At 36.2% G+C, this 22,182-nt stretch overlaps 1 protein-coding gene across 16 annotated transcripts in view; it reads right to left on the bottom strand.

Annotated features, from left to right (window-relative positions):
* LOC100736226 (zinc finger protein 431-like) overlaps positions 1-22,182 on the bottom strand; it is a 56,250-nt gene that overhangs the window by 5,773 nt on the left and 28,295 nt on the right. For 12 of the 16 annotated variants that reach the window (XM_063260293.1, XM_063260294.1, XM_063260298.1 and 9 more), the window contains 2 exons: positions 9,316-9,421; positions 3,008-6,172 (listed from right to left, as the gene is read on the bottom strand). In XM_063260293.1, coding sequence (XP_063116363.1) covers positions 4,032-6,172; positions 9,316-9,421 — 2,247 coding nt within the window. In that variant the 3' untranslated portion in view covers positions 3,008-4,031. Of the gene's footprint in view, positions 1-3,007; positions 6,173-9,315; positions 9,422-9,872; positions 9,953-22,182 lie in introns of those variants that run through there. The other 4 variants (XR_010051293.1, XR_010051294.1, XM_063260307.1 and 1 more) reach the window with 2 other exon arrangements.

Raw genomic sequence — 22,182 nt, 5'->3', positions numbered from 1 at the left:
TGGAATATGGTTTTTGGGGAGCTCAAGGTTAGAGCTCTCTCAGGTGTAAAGACAAAATGTGGTGCAGCATCTGCCTGGCAAGTATGAGGTCCTGTATTAGATTCCCAGTACCAGTACCAAAAAAAAAAAAAAGCAATAATTATCTAGTTTTTCAAACAATGAAGGGGGGATACAGAGGCAAGGCAGGAACCAAGCAGGACCTTGGGAAGTTAAAGACTTCTCCAAGAAGCAAATTTTGCCACTTAAGAGACCTGTCTTATCTCTAGGCTGACATTTACAGTAGGAACTAAATAGCTGCACCTGCAGTCTTTATGATACAAATTGAGATCAGAGCCAGGTTCTCTCAGGTCTGGCCTTATCTTGTCCTTTGAAGTGTCACAGCATCACCGGCCAATATAGGTCTTAACTTTGACCAGTGGTATGCAGAGGTTCACATATTGTGTGCTCACTGCCAATCTCCAAGCAAGCCAACTAGGCCTGAGAAAGACTCCTAAATAAACACAGAAAGCCAACCAACTAATTTTAAATCTTTCTCAGAGCCAATGTGTAGTGGTCTCTATCAGTGGATTATAATTTGGCAGAAATTTCAAGGGAGTCTAATGTTGAGGTAGTGCTATGGCTACTATTGGGAGCTTTTAAGCTAGCTTCATATTGAGAATCAAAAGTAAAGGACCCAGCAGAATGATTTTAAAGTTCTGATTTTAGACAGAAAGATCCAGTAAAGATGCAGTCTACAGAGAGAGAATTGCTCAATGAAAATACTAGCAATAAGAGGTATTTAGAAGAGGACAATGCAAAAGATGGTCTAAAGAGATCAGAAGAACCAGCAGAACTCCAACTTTTGTAGCCTCAACATCACAAAAGTGAAAAACTTTGGGGTATTAATGTCAGAGCTTCATGTTTGAGAATAGTGACAGTCTAGGAAAGCTGTTCTTTGGGATTCGGTTCATAGGCACTCAATCCCAACAGCCAAGAGAGAAGGGAGCATGGCCACTCCTCCAGCTTGCACCATGTGAGGCTGGTTTTAGTTGCATGAAGAATGGAAGAGTTGTGGAGTCAGGAAGGCTTCCACCCAGATTTTACAAGAACAGGGAGACCAGGACGTGTCCCCTGAGAGCAATGTGTGAAGCCAAAGATGCTTCACACATTGGACAAGCATCAAAAATTGGAGAAGCCAGGAGCCTGGTCTGAACAAAGTCACAAAGCATAAATAAAAGTGGCCTAAATGACAAGCACTAAGCGGCAACTACAAGGAGTGTGACTGGGGCAGAACCATCCAAGATCTTTGAAGCTCACGTCTTGCCACTGACTGCCTAACATGTTAGGGAACTACAAGATATAATGTTCACTATGCTGGATTATGGATTTGCTTTGGTTCTATTCCAATTACCCTATTTGGAAAGGGAAAGTTTATCTTGTGCCAGTACATGCTGGAAGTGATTAACTTCTCATTTGTACAGGCCTCACAACTAAGAATTTGCCTGAAGTCTGAGAAGAGATTTTAGACTTGCACTTTTGACCAATGTTGAAAATGTTAGGTTTAGCAATTCTTAGAGATGGACAAAAGAAATGTGCATTAGTCATTCCAGCGGCTAGAGGTGCAATGTTATGATTTGTGTCTAGAAGTCTCAACAAAGCCTCATGCACTGATAGGACAGGCTTTTTTGGAGGTGGCCATATTCAGAATTCTGGAAATATGGATTAAAGGTGTTATGCTGAGATTAAGCAGTTTTTGAATATGGATTTACTGAAACCATTACTGGTGTGCTGTTAATGAAAGATGTAATGAACGTAAGAAATAGTTTAGAGACATATTGAAATGAATGTTTTTCAGCAATAGAGAAATAAGTGTTTTCATATATTTAATTGAAATTGTAGTTTGGAAAAGGTTTTAATGTTCAAGAGTTGTCTTTATAATGGAGATTGCTGGAAGGTAGCTCCACTTCTTAATTACTTTTTTCATTGCTGAGACAGCACACCAACCCCACAATTTACAGAGGTTTCAGTCCCTATTCAGCTGGTTTCAAGGATAGATGCTGGGTGACAGAGGGGCATAACAGGGTGGAATTGCATTATGGCAGGGCACAGAAGAGAAAGAAAGCAGCAGAAGATGAAGCAGTGAAATTAGGAAAAGTTGTGCAACAGCCAGCCTGCCTCTCCTTTTTATCCTATCCAGTTTGTTGGGTGGTGCATCCACACTCTGGGTGAGGCTTCCCATTATTCATACCCAGAACCATGCTAAAGCAATAACTTGATTGATTTAATAATTGTATGCACTTACTAGACATTATAATCAGGCAGAAAATTTAAACTACATAATTAAAAAAGTGTCAAGAGTGAGAAAGGCAAATTATAGTCTGGAGGTGGGAATATTTATGTTTTCCAAGGTAGAAATCTGTGGAACTTGTGAATTGCATAGTTTGGGAACCTGCAGCATTAAACATTTAGTATTACCTTTGACATTTAGGCTTCAACAATCTTAAAGTCAGAAGCATGAGTTTTCCGAGAGTTAGTTTACAAGTCACATTGTCAGTTCTCACCTCAATGCTATTCTACTTGACATCCTATATGTTTAAATTTTATTTTTTGTTCTAACAAAAGTAATTTTAAAACTTACAAGATTTTAAACTTTAAATTGGCTTGGTTAATGTTAGTGTTTGGCTAGTATATGTAGGAAGGCAAATGATAATTAAAATGAAAAAAATAACTATTTAAATGTTTCTTTTTCTCCTGGGAAAAACTGGGTATTTAGGGAAGTAGTAGGAAAAAGACATTTACTTTTACAGTATAAACATATATATATATATATATATATATATATATATATATATATTGCTTGTTAAAAAAATAAAAATTTTACTGATCTTAGTGAACTAAAAAAGGGATGCTTAGGTTTATCGCAATGATGTAAATTACTAATTAGAGTCTTAAGAAAAATATGACCTACAAACCCTTTTTCTCCCTTAAAAAAAGTAGAAAGGAAAACAAAAAGTTTTTATGGAAAGACTTCAGCTTACACAAGGAAAGTTTAATTTACAAATATTAAAATGTGTCTCATACACACTAAAACAAAATCTTATAACCTGGTCTTTATGAAGATCACGAAAGTATCATTGTAGAATCAGAATGAAAGAAAAGTCTGAATGTCATTTAAAAGGCCAATCCTTAAAAAAGTAAAATCAAACAGCTTTTATGTAACCATTTCAGTAGAGTGCCAATGACACTAAAATTACTCTAGCAGGTTGTTTCATTTCCTAAGTAAAAGAATATCATAAAGACAATACCATATAAATATAGTGTTAACTTTGCTGCATCTCTTTTCTCTTTCAACTTGATTTTTTATTTTTATACTAATCATTATAAAGACTCCAAAAACTTATGAGAAAAACACACTGCACTGTATTTACGTATCTAGGCATTTACGTATCTAGGCATGTGTTTTTCTGGAAAACTTACAAAGAAAAAATTGACATCAGTCTTATCTATATGAAAAATTTTCACCAGATATTCAAAACAGTCTTAGATATACAACATTTCTCCAGTGTGACTTTTTACAATGTATTTGATAGTACATATGAGTCCCAAATGCTTTTCTGGATTGCTTATACTCATATGGTTTCTTCCAGATGTGTTTCTTTAAGGTCTAAAAAATGAAAACTTAGTAAATACCTTCCAGCATTGACATATACACACAGGATTTCATACGTATGTGACTTCTTTCATGTCAACAAAACAAGAACTTAGAAAATCCTTTCTCAAATGCCCATCATACATATGGTTTCTTGTGTGACATCTTGGTTCACTTGATGTGACATCATTAATGTCTTTGACAAACATATATAATAAATGCTTTTATATGTTGTTTACATTGATAGGGTTTCTCTCCAGTATGAAATCTTTTATATATTTTCCAATATAAGGGGATAGTGAATGCCTTCCCACATTGATTAAATACATAGGAATTCTCCCCAGTGTGACTTCTTTCATGTATTTTAAAGACAATTGTGTGTAGTGAATGCTCATCCACACTGCTAACATACAAAGGGTTTCTCCCCAGAGTGACTTCTGTCATGTATTTTACAACTCTTGTGAGCACTCAATACTTTCCCACATTGCTTACATTCATAGGGTGTCGTTCCAGTATGAATTCGTTTATGTATTTTAAAACAACTGAGTGTAGTGAATCCTTTCCCACATTGCTTACACACATAGGGTTTCTCCCCTGTGTGAATTCTTTCGTGTCTTTTACAAGTATTGTGAGCAATGAATGCTTTACCACATTTCTTACATTCATACGGTTTCTCGCCAGTATGAATTCTTTCATGTATTTTCCAATACTCAAGTGTAGTGAATGCTTTCCCACAGTGGTTACACTCATAGGGTTTCTCCCCAGTGTGAATTCTTTTATGCATTTTAAAACAGCTATGTGTAGTGAATGCTTTCCCACACTGGTTACATACAAAGGGTTTCTCACCAGTGTGAATTCTTAAATGTATTTTAAAACAACTGTGTGTAGTGAACGCTTTCCCACATTGCTTACATTCATAGGGTTTCTCCCCAGTGTGACTTCTTTCATGGATTTTACAATAACTGTGTGTACTGAATGCTTTCCCACATTGGTTACATTCATAGGGTTTCTCTCCAGTATGACTTCTTTCATGGATTTTACAATAACTGTGTGTACTGAATGCTTTCCCACATTGCTTACATTCATAGGATTTTTCCCCAGTATGAATTCTTTCATGTCTTTTACAATAGCTGTGCGAGGAGAATGCTTTCCCACATTGCTTACATTCATAGGGTTTCTCCCCGGTGTGACTTCTTTCATGTATTTTCTCATGAGACAGGGTAGTGAAGGTTTTCCCACATTGCTTACATTCATAGGATTTTTCTCTAGTGTGACTTCGTTCATGTCTTTTACATGAGCTATGTGAGGAGAATGCTTTCCCACATTGCTTACATTCATAGGATTTTTCTCTAGTGTGACTTCGTTCATGTCTTTTACATGAGCTATGTGAGGAGAATGCTTTCCCACATTGCTGACATTCATAGGGTTTCTCCCCAGTGTGACTTCTCTCATGTATTTTACAATAACTGTATGTACTGAATGCTTTCCCACATTGGTTACACTCATAGGGTTTCTCCCCACTGTGAATTCTTTCATGTCTTTGGCAACTACTGTGTGTACTGAATACTTTCCCACAATGCTTACATACACAAGTCTTTTCCCCAGTGTGAATTCTTTCATGCATTTTCCAATATTTTGATGTAGTGAATGCTTTCCCACATTGCTGACACACATAGAGATTATCCCCAGTGTGAATTCTTTCATGTATTTTCAAATATTTGGTTCCAGTGAAAAATTTCCCACATTGCTTACATTCATAGGGTTTTTCCCTAGTGTCACTTCTTTCATGTCTTTGCCAACAGTTAGATGTAGTGAATGTTTGCCCAGATTGTTTACATACAGGTGAACTTCCCTCAATCTCACTATTTTTATAAATATGAATGTCACTGTGTGTACTAGAGACTGCCACATTTTCCTTACATACAAAGGTCTTCACTTCAGGGTGAATACTTTCACCAAGATCAGAATAGGCTGTCCCACATTGTTCATATTTATAGGGTTTCTCTAGGGCCTTTGTTCTTGCTTGGATTGAAAAGGACTGAGAATCGCTGTAATTATTCCTGGGTTCATCACATTTAGGCAGATTCTTTTCAAAATCCTCACACTGACATGTTTTGAGTACAGTGTGAGTGGTGACGGGCACATTTGGCAATGAATGATCAATGAGGGATTTTGTCCAAGTAAAGATTTCAGCTGATTTTAAACCAGCTTCTTTCGTATTTCCATTAGCATCTGTGGTCTCAAGAAGTATTTCTTCATGTTGATTCCAAGCTTTGTATTCATAGCATTTCTCTATTTCTTCATTTCTTACATTTTGCCACCAACTTTTGTATTCCACGTCAATATTCTGGTTATCCCATGTTGGTCCCATAGTAGCCATGTTCATAAAGGTAACCCACATCACCTCTCTATAGAGTGTCTTTTGAGATGGATTCAACAAAGTCCACTCTTCCATGGTGAAAGTCACAGCCACATCCTCAAAGGTTACTGCCTCTACTGCATGGCTTGAAGGTCTCCCAGGGTCCTTCCAATGCATCACAAAGCCTGCAGAAGTCACAGAAGTGAGTGGGCATTATTTCTAAGAAATGTGATTAGAATGTGCATGTTGGTACCAGGACTTACTGGGACTCTGAGAAGAGTCACATTAGATTACAATTCCCACTTTCATAATTGCCTACCTGAGTGTCCTCAAATAGTCCTTAATTTTGTAATACCTTACATTTCAAAAATGTAAAACAGAGATAACAATAGTCTATGTCATAGTTGTTCTAAATGTGTTAAAATGCATATACTTTTAGCAATGTCTGGTGAAAAGTAAGATTTCAATTATTTGCCACCACCATTACCATGCAAGGTGTATGAGAAACAATGTTACCTCTTCCTTCCACTGAATGTAACAAAAAACCCTGGATGGAATGCATGTAGCAGCACCTATCTGAGGACTAAAAAGTGATTGGAAGAAGGTAGATTAGAGCCAGGAAATAGACTTCAGGCCAGCACAAACAATCTCATTCTGTCTCCTAGTTTTGTTGTCTACTTGGATAATTGTCCTTTGCTCTTCAGCCTTGTTGCCAATCTCTCCTTTCATTTCTCTATTTTTTCTTTCTTTCTTTTTTGGTACAGGGTATCGAACTCATGACCTCGTGCTTGTAAGGCAAGTGCTTATGCTGCTGAGCTAAATCCCTGGCCCACTCCTATTACTTCTAAATTCCCTATCATGGAGGTAAAATCAGTCTATTAAGACCATTTTTTCTGTATATAATTTTCTGATATATTTTGCTATAGAATGATTAGGCTTGCACCTATGATTAAGAGCAGCAAATTAACAGGTATCACATTGTGTCATTTTTTTGGACTGAACCTCATGCTCCTATTATTACTGGTTTCACTACTTTAGAAAAAGTGACATAGTTGTTGAGATGAGTTGTTGTAGCTTGCGTGCCAATACCAATGTTGTCTGTCATCAACAATACCATAACCCAATACAAAAGAATTGGTTCTATACCAGACACCAAATTTTAATCCCTAAATTTTCAAAGAGGCAAGATCTTAGGACAGACTCACAGGACAAAAATTTTTTGAAAATAAATAATTTCCTACAAGTTCTTGGTAATAGTTGTAAAGCTATCTAACACAAGCAATTTAGAAACATCAACAGAGAAAACGAAAAATGGAACATGGAAAACCTGAAAGCAAGATACAACCCTACACTTCTTCCTCACTAAGACAAAACCAGTTGGCATTGAATTATCCAGCTGGACTTTCTGAAACAGCAGCAGAAGTAGCAATGCAGAAGAATCAGTGCATAGAATGAAAGAAATCAGACATAATTGCATGGTTTACTAAAGAGGTTATGAACATAATAAAGGACATAGTAATTCTAAAGGACATAAAGATTTTTTAAAAATAGAAGATCTTAGGAATGTGACAGAAACAATAAATGTACAACATAGGAAAGAAAAATAGATGAAGAGGATAGTAAAAACTGTTGAAAGCATATGCAGCAAAGTTAGGCAATATGAAGACAAAATATCAGATCTAGAATACAGTTTCCAGTTATCACCCACCACATGAAAGATTTTTTTTTTATTGCTGCCGTTGTTTTCTTTTTTTATTTTTTAAGATGAACTCACCATGTAGGACAAGATAGGCTTCTACTCAGTTATATAGTTTGCACCGGCCTCAAACTCATGGTAATTCTCCTGCCTCAGACTCCCAACTGCTGAGATTACAGGTTTGCATTATCATGCCTAGCACATAAAAGACTTATAAAAACAGCAAGGGACCATAAAAAATCAATATAACAACTGATAGATGATGTAAAGAATAACATAAGATTAATTAGAATCAACGAAAGATCAGAAGATAGCACAAAAGACAAAGAAAAAATAAGTTCAGAGAAATAAAACCAGAAAACTCAAGTACAGAAAAAGAATTGGCAGATAATTAGGGCATAAAACGCAACCATTAGCCATGATCACACACACACACACACACACACACACACACACACACACACACACTACACCAAGGACCATATCAGTCAGGATTACAGAAATTCAAGAAAACAACAAATTAAAATTTGTCCAAGAAAATAAACAAATCAAATATAAAGGAAAAAATCACAGCACAGCATACTTCTCAACATAAACCCTAAAACATGGAAAGCCTGGAATGAAGGAGTTCAAGCCCAGAGAAAAAAAGAATCAAGATTGATGTACCCTGCAAAACTACCTTTCAAAATTGATGTAGAAATAAAATATTGCCATGGCAAAGAACACCTGAAGAAACTCAGGATCAGCAAGTCAACACTCCAAAAAGTTTTAAAGGATATTCTAGGAAGGGAAGGAAGGGAAAAGAAAACAAAAGATAAAGAAGGAAAAGGTGGAAACAAATCTTCTTGTAAATAAGAAGAGGATAGAGGGATAAAAGGAAGGAAGGGGAATGGGGAGAAAAAAATAACCAATACATAGGAATAAATTCCATAGACTGTATGTGACCATCATGTGTATGAAATTTGTACCATAAAATTAATTTTAAAAACATTAAAAGAAAGCTGAGGCAGAAGCCAAGTGTGATAGGACACACATGTAGTGCCAGCAATCTGGCAAACCAAGGCACGATGATTGCAAATCATTGTAATTTAGCAAGACCTATCTAAAAAAAAAAAAAAAACTTAAGATGGCTACTATCACACACAAAAAATAAAGGACAAAGTGAAACACTTAATAATGTATAAAATATTATTTAAAATATTAATACACCAAAATAGGCATCCTTAAGTTCATTATCCCAGGACTCAGGATGCTGAGACAGGAAGTTCACTGTGAATTCAAGGCCAGCCTAGACAACATTATAATTTCAAGGTCAGCCTCAACTACACTATAGCAAGACTGTGTTTAAAACTAAACGTTTTTCTTCACTTGTGATACCAAAGTACTACAAGAAGCATGTCTGTTTTTCTACCTATTCTAGCCAAGATGCCTAGAACCCTGTTTGGTATGTAATGCTTAGTCTCGTTTCTCAATTTGATTACATTAAAAGACACTAGAAAGATGCCGGGATTGTATGGAGGATAACCTAACAATAGATTAATGCTCTGATGAGTTCATAGTTGAACAGGCTCCCTGGAGGTGAAAGCCAGTTAGAGGAAGGATGTTACTGGGTCAGGATTTTAAAGGACATACCTTCTCTCGGGTGATTTCCGTCTCTCTCTGTTTCCCAGCTGCCATGAGGGGAGCAGCTTTCATCCTCCAAGCCTTTCCAGCATGACATTTCTGCTTCACCACAGTCCTAGAAGCAACAGACCAAAATGAGCATGAAGAGAATCTTAAACTGAGTCAAGATGAATGCTTCCTCCTTTAAGTTATGTATATTAGGAAATTTTACTCAGAAATGAAAAGCCAAGCAATATGATGCATTTCTCAGATGCATGAAATCTACTCTAAATCCAACTCAACAGCCATTCTTGCCATGAACCCACCAAACAACCAAGACATTATTAGTTAGCTTCTAATGCTTAGGGAAGTGATGAGTAAGGAGAAGAAATTCAAAAGCATTCTGGGCCAATCCTAAGGCATTACATTTTTCTATACTATATAAGGATAACAGCAGACATATACCCCACAATTAATGACTTTGTTATCCCTTCACAATTCATTTTTCGCAATGACTTCCATGTAGTTTAAGCACACACCTCATACAATATTATAAAAGTCATTTATTCAATATATAAAGTGCTTACTATTTGCAAGGCACTATTTTGTCATTGGAAAGTAGCACTGTAATGAAGGACAAAGCTCTGCCTTTGTGAAATCTATATTCCTAAAAGGGACAAAGAAAACAAGTAAGAAACATAATTTCTTATGCTGCTAAGTGGTAAAAATACTTACAAAGGATCAGGTGAGGTGGCACACACCTCCAACCTGAGCACTCAGTACAATGAGGCTGGAAGACCACTGTGAGTTCAAGGCCAGTGTGCTCTATATAAGAAGGCCAATCCTCAAAATATAAACAAAAAGACTGACTGACAGAAGTTATGATCAATTCTAACTTAGATAGATGCCTAGTATACACAGGAAAAGAAAACTCAAAGCCTAAAAATGCTCAAAGCATTTGATCAATTAATTTCACTTCTGTAACTTTGTAGAAAAAAACAAAATGAAAAATTTAGGCACTAAAGTCAGGGGCCTGGCACCAGTCTATAATCACAGTACTCAGGAGGCTGAGATAAGAGGACACACTTTAAATTCAGGACCAGCCAGAACTACACAATGAGCTTAAACCCAACCTGAACTACTACATAGTGATATTCTTTTCCAAAAACAAACAAAAATCCCAAAAAGAATAAAGCAACAAGGGTTTAGACATTAACATTTGCATTCAAAATTAGAAAATAAAGGTTGTCCTCCTGGGAACAGTGAGTTGGGCCGAGGCGTGGAACCCCATCCCAGCCTGGTGGAACTCTCTTCCTCACCTGGGGGCCAGGCCGCAGCTTCCTGCTGGGAACAGTAAGTCGAGCCGAGCCGCAGAACCCTACTAGGCAGACTACTCTCCCTTGCTTGGAATAACACCTGAAGCTCGAAAATATAGGAAAATGACAAAATGAAAGACCAAAATGCAATCTCAAACATCCAGGCCACCCCAAGAAAGCCTAGGAGCCATGTACATAAAAGAAAGTACATGCCACATACCTGAAATAATAATAACTGAAATAAAGAAGGAACTCTGGGAAGCCTTAAAGAAAATCAAACTAGAAATAATCTCTCAGGTAAAAGAAGAAATGATAAAAGAAATGAAGGAGATGCTGAACATATCTAAAGAAGACACAGTTAAAAAATTGGAAGAACTAAACAAAAAGATAGAATCCCTGGACAAACAATATAAAAAACATACAGAATATATAAAGAAGGTGCAAAAAGAATACAGGAAATCAATAACTCCATTGAAAGTTGTAAAAATTGCCTCAATGAATGTGAAGATAGAATTTCAGACCTCAAAGACAAGATTGCAATCAGTGAACAGGAAAGGAAAGATCTTTTAAAAATAACAAGGAATCAGGAAATAACAATTCAACACCTGCAAGATGATGCAAAGAGGGATAACATAAGGTTGATAGGGATAAGTGAAACAGAAGGGAACAACATAAAGGATGTCAAGAGGATATTTAGAGAATAGCTGAAAATTTCCCAAACATGAGATTGGAAACTGATATCAAGATCAATGAAGCATATAGAACTCCAAATAGTCACAACCAAAATAAAACTACACCCAGACATATAATAATCACCATCCCAGAAATCAAACAAAAGAATAGAATATTAAAAGCTTTCAGAGAGAAAAGACAGATCACCTATAAAGGAAAATCTATCAGAATCACAGCAGATTTCTCAGCACAAACAATAAAGTCAAGAAGAACATGGAGTAAAATACTTCAGATCCTAAAGGAAAATGATTTCCAACCTAGACTGATGTACCCTGCAAAACTGTCCTTCAAAATTGAAGGAGAAATAAGATACTCCCATGACAAAGAACAGCTGAAAAACTTCATGATCACCAAGCCAACCCTGCAAAGAATACTGAAAGACAGCCTAGATACATTTAGGAAAAAAACCACTAAAAAAAGCAGACAATTAAACAAAACAGAAAGATAAAGATCTAATAGCAGAAAGATAACATGTCAACAATAAGACAATATATAACAGTTGTAACCATTAATGTAAATGGTCTCAATGCACCAATTAAAAGAAACAGACTGGCATAATAGATCAAGAAACAAAGTCCAACCATATGCTGTCTACAAGAAACCCATCTAACCCACAAGGATACTCACAGACTTAAAGTCAAAGGATGGAAAACAATACTGCATGCAACAGGAACCCAAAAAAAAAGTGGGGGTAGCTATTCTTTTTGTAGACAATGTGAACTTCAAACCAGTAATGATACGAAGGCATTAAGAAGGTCATGTGTGTACACACTCATTAGGGAAAAACTCCAAGAGGAAGAGATAACTATCTTAAATATATATGCAAATTGCAGAGCACCCGGTTATATAAAACAAGTATTAACAGAAATGAAAAACCAAATTAGCAGTAACACAATTCTAACAGGAGATCTTAACACACCATTGACACCAATGGACAGATCAACCAGACAGAAAATCAGCAAAGAAATAAAAGAACTGAATTGTACCCGTGAACAAATGGACTTGATAGACATATACAGAGTATTCCACCCAACAACAATAGAATATACATTCTTCTCAGCAGTTCATAGGTCATTCTCTAAAATAGACCACATATTAATTCACAAAACATATCTAAATAAGTGCAAAAGTGTTGAAATTACCCCTTGCATGCTATGGGATCATAGCACTATGAAATTAGAAATTAATGATAAAAGATACTCCAAAAATCCCACAACCACATGGAAACTGAATAACACACTCTTGAGTAATCAGTTGATCACAGAGGAAATTAAAAAAGAAATTAAACAATACCTACAAACAAATGAAAACACAAATACAACTTACCGGGATCTGTGGGATGCAATGAAAGCTGTCCTCAGAGGAAAATTTATTGCACTGAGTTCCCACATCAGTAAAACAGAACGAATACAAATAAATAACCTGATGTTACACCTCAAACATCTAGAAAAAGAAGAACAAGTCAAGCCCAAAGCCAAAAGAAAAGAGGAAATTATAAAAATCAGAGCAGAAATCAATGCAATAGAGACTAAAAAAAATCCAAAAAAAAAAATCAATGAATCAAAGAGTTGGTTCTATGAAAGAATAAATGAAATCGACAAGCCCTAGCCAACCTTATTTTAAAAAGGGAAGAAAAAGCTCAAATTCATGCACTAAGGAATGAAAGAGGCGAAATCATTACAGACCCTATAGAAATACAGAAGATCATCAACACCTATTTCAAAAACCTCTGCTCTCAAAGGTTTGATAACTCAGAGGAAATAGATTCCTAGAAGGATATGAAGTACCAAAGCTAGGTCATGAAGATGTGAAACTGCTGAATAAGCCAATTTCTATAAATGAAATTGAAAACACAATTAAATCTTTACCTACAAAGAAGAGCCCAGGCCCAGACAGATTCACTGAAGAATTCTACAAGAAATACAAAGAAGACCTAATGCTAAGACTCCTCAAACTCTTCAATGAAATTGAAAGGGAAGCAATCCTTCCTAAATCATCACTAGAAGCAAATATTACTCTAGTACCAAAACCAGAGAAGGACCCAAATGAAAAAGAGAACTACAGACCAATCTCCCAAATGAACACAGATGCAGAAAAATCCTCAATAAAATATTGGCAAATAGGATGCAGCAAATCATCAAGAAGATCATACACCATGACCAAGTGGGATTCATCCCAAACATGCAGGGATGGTTCAATATATGTAAATCAATAAATGTAATACACCATATCAATAGAGCCAAAAGTAAGAATCACATGATCATTTCTATAGATGCAGAAAAAGCTTTTGATAAGGTCCAACATTCATTTACGGTAAGAACCTTGCAGAAAATTGGAATAGATGGTCTTTACCTCAATATAATAAAGGCCATTCATACCAAAAGCCAATATCATACTAAATGGCCAAGAATTGAAGGCCTTCACTTTAAAATCAGGCACAAGACAAGGATGTCCCTTATCACTGCTCCTATTTAATATAGTACTGGAAATACTAACCAGAGCAATTAGACAAGAGAGAGAAATAAAAGGGGTAAAGATAGGAAAAGAAGAAGTTAAATTATCATTATTTGCAGATGATATGATACTCTATATAGAAGATCCCCAAAACTCTATTGAAAGACTCCTAGATATAATGAATAAATTCAGTAATGTAGCTAGATATAAAATCAATACTCAAAAATCAATAGCATTCCTATACACTAACAACAAAATCACAGAGAGAGAAATAAGAGAAGCCACACACTTCACACTAGCAACCAAAAAATGAAATATTTAGCAATTACTCTCATGAAAGAAGTGAAAGACCTATGCAGGGAAAATTATAATACACTGAAAAATGAAATTGAAGATGATCTCAGAAAATGGAGACATCCCTTGCCCAGAATAAATATTGTGAAAACGGCCATTCTCCCAAAACTCTTATACAGATTCAATGCAATCCCGATAAAAATACTATCAACATACCTCATAGAATTTGAGAAATCACTCCTAAAATTCATCTGGAGCAAGAAGAGACCTAGAATAGCAAGGACAGTTCTAAGCAGCAAAGGCAATGCAGGAGGCATCACAATTCCTGACTTGAAGTTATACTACAAAGCAACTGTAGCAAAATCAACATGGTGCTGGAACCAAAACAGAGCCGAAGATCAGTGGAATAGATTAGAAGATAAAACCACAACTAGAAACACACTCAACCACCTTATCTTTGATAAAGGGGCCAAACACACTGGAAAAATGATAGTCTCTTTAATAAATGGTGTTGGAAAAACTGGCTCTCCATATGCCAAAAACTAAAACTAGACCCATGTCTATCACCATGTACTAAAATAAATTCTAAATGGATCAAAGATCTAAATATTACAACAGAAACACTAAATCTATTGGAAGACAAATTGGGTAGGTAGAGAATTCATGAACAGGACTCAAACCGCACGGGAAATACTTCCCAGAGTCAATGATTGGGATCACCTCTTATTAAAAAGTTTCTGCATGTCAAAAGAAATCTCCAGCATAGTGAAAAGAAAACCCACAACCTGGGAAAAAATTTTAGTGAACTGCTCCTCAGACAAAGGACTTCTGTCTAAAACGTATAAAGAATTAAAAAAAAAAAAACATACCCCCAAAATTCCAAGACCCAATCCAAAAATGGGCATCTGAGATGAATAAACAATTTTCAGATGAAGAAATACAAACGGCAAATGAATACATGAAAAAAATGTTCATCATCATTACTCATTAGAGAAATGCAAATTAAAACCACACTAAGATTTCATCTCACTCCTGAAAGAATAGCCAAGATCAAGAAAACCACCAATAACAAATGCTGGAGAGGCTGTGGGGAAAAAGGAACTCTCTTGCACTGTTGGTGGGAGTGTAGACTAGTGCAACCATTGGGGAGGTCAGTCTGGAGATTTCTTAGAAAGCTGGGAATGGAATCCCCATTTAACCCAGCTATTCCACTTCTAGGCATATTCCTAGAACTGAAAGCATCATACCACAGTGATATATGTGCACCCATGTTTATAACAGCACAATTTGTAATAGCCAGATCTTGGAAACAACCTAAGTGTCCATCAACTGAGGAATAGGTAAAAAAAGTTGTGGTATTTTTATATCATCGAGTACTACTCAGCTATAGAGAATGATCACATTGAGATATTTATAAATAAATGGATGCAGCTTGAGACCATACTCGTAAGTGAAATAAATCAAACGCACATGTATAAATACCGAATAGTTTCCCTAGTGTAAGAAATGATAAGAATACATAAAAGTATGTGGTAATCATGATTCCCAATCATATTGGTTTGAAGCCATATAATGTTTTCACTCAGTAATTGTAATGATTTTAACCTGGGTTGTTCAATTTTAGTATCTGTGATAGTACAAATAGCTATTGTGAGGAAAACAAGACATCATAAAAGCTAGTGCTGATTTAATATCATCTTGTTTTCAAGTCCCATCAAGCTGTGGTACATCTGTTTCCACTGGTTTTAACATGTTGTATCTTACTATATTTTACTATATGCGATAGTACAAGCAAAATTTTTTTATAGGCAAACAAATAATATAGTAACCATTGTTCGTTTTCTGTTAGCTGGTTCTAAATACCCTGTAATTCTTTTATTCTCTTGAATGGCTTCACACTGTCTTGATATGCTTGATGCTATGGTATATGAAGTTATACTCAAATAATTCAAGGAAAGAGGCACTATAGTGACTACTATTATGTTAGGTTACCTGGGGGTGAAACACAATGATGCTTAAATTGTTTGATTCTGACCTGTGTTGTGTCTGTTACAATGTCCTCTTTTATCTCAATCTCCTCCTTTTTTAAAAATTAAACTGTTTTTTCTTATTTTTTTAATTAAGGGAAAACTAAATTAAAAAAATAGTGGGATATATTATAGTAACTTTTTTGTTTTCCTATTAACCTGATTTGAACCCCAGTATTGCTCTCCCCTTGTTTTGTTTGATCTTACTATGTTCTATAGTTTGTTTGATAGTATCAAGTTTGAGGGTATAGGCACCCACTTTGAAGGCAATAAGATTTACTATGATGCCCATTATGGTTTGACTATTATCTTCTTTTGAAGTCCTGTACGGTCTCCAGTGTACATTTTATTGGTCTTGTTCTATACTGTTTTGGTCAATTGTATTATACCTGATGATATAGGCAACTCTTTTTAAAATAGCAAGAGGCACATGGTAACCATTTTTGATCACCTTGTATTCTATTTTTGCATCATGCCCATCCTTCTGTTCTAACTCTGTTTAGTCACGTTTGGTTTTATTCTCCTCAAAAAAAAAAAAAAAAAAAGTAATAAGAACTGTGGGAGTAATAAAACCCCAAAAGTGTAATTGTTATTGTAAAAAAGAGAGGAAAAGAAAGTGGTCTAAAGGATATAACTGCATGTATATTTAAGTGTGTAGGATAGAAAACCATATTACTGAGCTTTTGTTGGGTCATTGAACAGAACTGTCTGCAATCTCACTGTAAAAATGCCCACTTTATATGCTTTAATTTTAGAATTTGGACAACTGTTTCTAAGATGACAATACGTAACCTAGTAACTAGTGATTTCTTACTGTATATTTTTTTCTTGAAATTATGTATTACTTGTACCCTTTTACTGGTTTGTTTTTTTATTTCCTTTCTTTTTTCTCTTTAAATAAAAGAAAAAAAAAAAACGTTGTCACCAGTTTGGATCCAGAATGTCCCCCAATAAGCCTCATGTCTTTAGAGGTTCAGATTGTAGAAGGTGATTGGATTGTGGGTCACTGTAGTAGATTCACCCACTAATGAGTTCAGCAGGTAGGTCACTGGGAGTTTCAAATGGAAGGTGGACCTCCCTCTGGGCTACTGTCTTCTGCTTCCTGACCACCAAGACATAAGTAGCTTTGCTTAACCTGGTCCTTCCACCATGCAGTTTCTGTCTTGGAGCCTGTTGACCAGGAAATAAAAACATGAGACCAAATAAAATCCTCCCCTTTTAAGTTGTGGATGTTAGGTACTGTATCCTAGCAATGAGAAAGTGACCAAGACAACAGTCATAATAAAAATGTTCATATAAAGGTTAACAAGGTAGTATCTGTTTTCTTTGTTGCTGTTTGATGGTGCTGGAGAATAAACTTAGGGACTTCACACTGAGCTGCATCCTCAGGCTTTTGAATTGTGATTAAGGGTCTTGCTAAGTTACCCAGCCTAGGCAAAAACTTGCAGCCCTGCTCCCGCAAGCTCCAAGCGTACTGAGATTACGCATGTCCACCACCACCCCTGACTTGATTCAATATTATTAAGAAATGCAGACGGTAAGAGGAGAGTGCTTGCCCAGCATGTGTGAGTCCCAAGGTCATAGAAGACAGGGAGGGAGAAATGAGGGCAGAGAGGAAAAGGAAAAGGGAAGGAGAAGACAAGAAACAAGAAAAGGGGAAATACTGGTGCTCTGGATAGAGGGAAGAGGAAGCCAAGAGGTCCATGGTGAACATAAGTGAATCTAAGTGCCCATTAAGCAGCTATGTCCATAAAACAAGCAGGCTACACAAGATCACCTCAAATACATGTTAAGATCCTCTGCTGTTACCAAGCAAATATATTTGTATGTAAAAGGCAAAGAACTCCAAGATTATAAACAGTATTAATAATGGTGATATCTTGACATTATGATGATCTTCATTTATATAGGTATTTACTATTTTTTGAACACTAAGTATAGCATTTTTTAACAAACAACTATTAAATGTTTAATACTTTACTTCGGCCACTGTACAAAGAAATATAATGAAATTAAGGAAACCAAAAGGTAGTGAAACAACTGAAAAGCTCAATTATGGAGGTAAAAACCTGAATATCCCTTTCCTAGTTACTACTTACAAATCTGAAATCTAAGTACTGGCATTAAAACATTCTCCAAATAAATGAGCTTTCAAGAAAACTGTGGGGGCTGGGGATTTAGGTCAGCAGCATAAGCGCCTGCCTTGCAAGCAGGCAGTTGTGAGTTTGATCCCTGGTACTGATAAAAAGGAAAAAGACAAAAAAAAAAAAAAAAAAAAGAAAGAAAACTGTGAAGATAAACAAGGCCTTCTTATTGGTGACTGAAGCAAAGTTTAGGTTGTCTTACTATGTAGGGCCAGCCTTACACGGTTATAGGTTAGAACCTGGGTTAGAACTTTAAATCCTCCTGTGTCAGTCTCCCAGACAGCTGGGATTACAGGAGTGTATCGTATCACCCAGCTCCACGGTACTGTAGAACAAGTTATTCTTTTTATAACATGAAAAATAAAATACTGTGTATATCAGTACATATGCTGTCTATATCAAGTGGCTTCATGTAAAATGATAGGTTAAATGAGGCATCACTTGAGTAAATCTTTTAATAAGAAATATCTCTAAACTAAATGGCCTAATGTTGGTGCATTCCATCAAACTCTACAGCTAAGTAATTCAAGATCATGAACCTTTTGAGGAGGATAAATGACATTTCTTAAATCTCTTGTAAAACACTCATGACGGGTTGTCCCTTATGCTCTCAGAGCTGGGCAGCTTGAACCACACATGGTACAGGCCTAACTGTCCCATTAAATGGCTTTCTAATAACTTTATTATCCAACCAACAAAAATGAATAGTTTGGTTTATACCACCTGTGGAACAAGCTGTCTGGTGAGATAGCCGTGTATGTATCACTAATGGTTATGTCAAGCCAGCAGGAACATGTTAAGGTAAATATAGTGACATTTAAACATAAGGAATCCATAAGTAATCATCTGATTTCATTTGATTTATTTACAAATCATTGATTTTTACAAAAAGGAAATGATCTTTCATATCTGGAAACTTACTAGGTTTACCTTACTTAAATGACTAAATTTTTTTTTTTTTGTCTTTTTCATTTTTATCAGTACCACGGATTGAACTCACGACTGCCTGCTTGCAAGGCAGGTGCTTATGCTGCTGAGCTAAATCCCCAGCCCCAATGACCAATTTTTTAACTGACATATAGTGCTCAATGTATTTTATTTCTGATTCGACAAATCAAAATGCAAAGCACTTTCATACAAAATGCAAAGCACTTTACATCTGGTCTTGAAAAAGACTGAAGTCTATTTTATCCACTTAGATGCACTGTTTCTATCTTAAAATCCCAATACTTTGATCATTACTGTTTCTATACCTCCAATGCATTCTATAACACTCACAGATTAGTTTACAGTCTGAAATTTTAAAAAAGGTATTCAGTAAATTCATCAAGGTATCTTTTTAGTATTTTGAAGGACACCAAGGTATCTTTTTAGTATTTTGAAGTACAGTATAGCTTTTCTCTTATCTAAATATTTACATATATTTATGTGCTATCATGTGAGATATAATCTTGAATGATTAAATCAACCTAATTAACATATATTCATTTTTTTGTGTGTGATGATGAACTTATTACTTTTTTTTTTTTTTTTTTTTGGTCTTTTTCCTTTTTATCGGTACCAGGGATCGAACTCACGACTGCCTGCTTGCAAGGCAGGCGCTTATGCCGCTGAGGTAAATCCCCAGCTCCAACTTATTACTCTTGACAGAGCCTAACATCAGGCCTATGTGGTCAATGCCTGAAATATCACTACTCTGACAGACTAAGGCAGTATAATCTCAAAGTTCAGCCCAGCATGGGCAATTTGGTAACTTAAGTCACTTTCTCAAAATGAAAACTTAAAGAAGGGATGGGGATGTAGGTCATTGTAAATCCCCACTATAGCACCAATAAATAAAATAAAAGCCAAAACCAAATGCAAAACCAAAATCAAAAACCCAGAACCTATCCATGCCACTATAATTGAAAAAGAATAGTCTAACATTAATAGTGGAGCCACAGGGTCACTATAAATTGATCAGATTGCAGAAGTTTTCGTGATGGTATTAAATAAAATTGGAATATGGCATTGTAAGGAAGCCAAGAAAGAAGGAAGTGGGTCCCCTAGACCCAGCAAAAATCTGAAGTGTGAACTTGAGTCCACAAAGAGAGTAAAAAGAAAAACTTCAATGAGGAAGGTGGTAGCTGGCTGTGCCTTCACCTAGAGCTGGACTCACTGCACAAGAGGAGCTGTTGGAACCTGGGGACACACAGTCGCAGTGACAGTGACAGCTGGTGAACACAGGGGCCTCTGTGGAGACATGAAAGTGGAGGGGACTGGTAGACATGGAGGACTACACTGGATGGCTGTGAGTGCAGAGGACTCAGTTCTCCTGTGAGAGAAATCGAGTGGCTGGAAGCCATTTTGGAGCCATGCTGGATAAGCCCAGAACCAGAACTGTGGCAGACTCCCTCCAGCAGCTCCTAGCTGGGGGCAGACCTGTGGAAACTGCTTGGACTACAGCAAGCCAAATGAGTCTGGCCTCAGGGCAGGCCTGCTAATGTCATCTATTACTCTACGGCAAAGCAACAGCTGGCTTGCTGGGATACAGTGACACAATTCTGGACTCTATCTCCACAGGCTGTCTACTAGTGAACACAGAGAGAATTGTGGAAGTGGACTTTTGGTTTTTTGCTTGTTTCTCTCTCTCTCTCTCTCTCTCTTCTCTTCTTGTTTCTTTGTTTTGCTCAGTTTGTTTTTATTTCTCTTTTTTTTTATGACTGTAAGAGTAGTTCCTATTCTCTTTGTGGTTGTTTTTCTCTACCTTTTATCTCTTCCACCTGTTTTTTTTTTTTAAATCTTTTGCACCAGTTTCCCCAAGTTGACAGGACCTAGGTCTGTCCTCCAACCTTACTTGTAATCTCTTTCTCTTTTTCCACTTCTTTGTTTTCTCCTTAATCCATTTTAAACTTTAACCCCAAGGGCAAAATTGACATATTATGGACTTACATACTGTGCATAATTATCTTTACATTTTGTTATATAATCACGAATCTAGTTCATATGGTTAAAAGTTGAAAATTAAGGATTAGCTCAGTCTTTTGTTTTGTAGGCTTTGGTACCACTATAGCCAAAATTGATATAATTGTTCTAAACAGCTGTTGGCCCTGATAATCCCTGACTGAGATTAACTAAGGGTCACAGAAAATACTGTGACACAGTGCCAAAGAACAAAGGACTAGGCCAAATGAGCAACAACTTCTCATCTGCAACAAACAGAATAGGTAAGATCTTCCAACAGACTCAAAACCCCAAAACCAGCTATACCTGGAACATACCTCAGAAAAGTAATCATCATCACCTAAGAGTCCTAAATACCACCAATAAAGCAGCTCACCATACACAACTTACAATCATTCCAGAATTAGACTGAAAATAAGAAAAGACACTTAAAAAAGATGCAACCCCAGACATTCAGTTCACCAAAGGCAAACCTAAAGGGCAATAAGGTAGCACAATCCTACCCCCCCCCCAACCAGGTCTCTCTGAAGTGGTAACAACAGAGCAATTGAATGAGGCTCTGGAAAAAATGAGTGAGAAATGGCCTCTCAAACAACTAGAGAGTACCAAAATACACACCTTGCTTAGTGACACACAAACAAAAAAATAGACGAATTTAAGCAAATTATAGAAGCACACCATAGGATAATAAGGATTATAACCTCAACAGAATGAATCTACCAGAAAAGGCAAACAATTAGTGGGAAGAAAAACAAAGGGAGAGGCAACAACAGGTAAATAACATGATAAGGAAAAGTCAATATGTATCAATTTTAACCATTGATGTTAATGGTCTCAATTCACCAGTTAAAAGACACAGACTGGCAAAATGGATCAAGAAGCAACATTCAACAATACGCTGCATACAAGAAACACATTTAATTAAATAAAAATTCATAGATTGAAAGTCAAAGGATGGAGAACAATACTGCAACAGGAATCCAGAAA

Source organism: Cavia porcellus, unplaced genomic scaffold (genome assembly GCF_034190915.1).
Source record: "Cavia porcellus strain 051 isolate PalLab524CR breed Dunkin Hartley unplaced genomic scaffold, mCavPor4.1 scaffold_13, whole genome shotgun sequence".
Lineage (NCBI taxonomy): Eukaryota > Metazoa > Chordata > Mammalia > Rodentia > Caviidae > Cavia > Cavia porcellus.
This window is presented reverse-complemented; position numbering and strand designations above follow the sequence as displayed.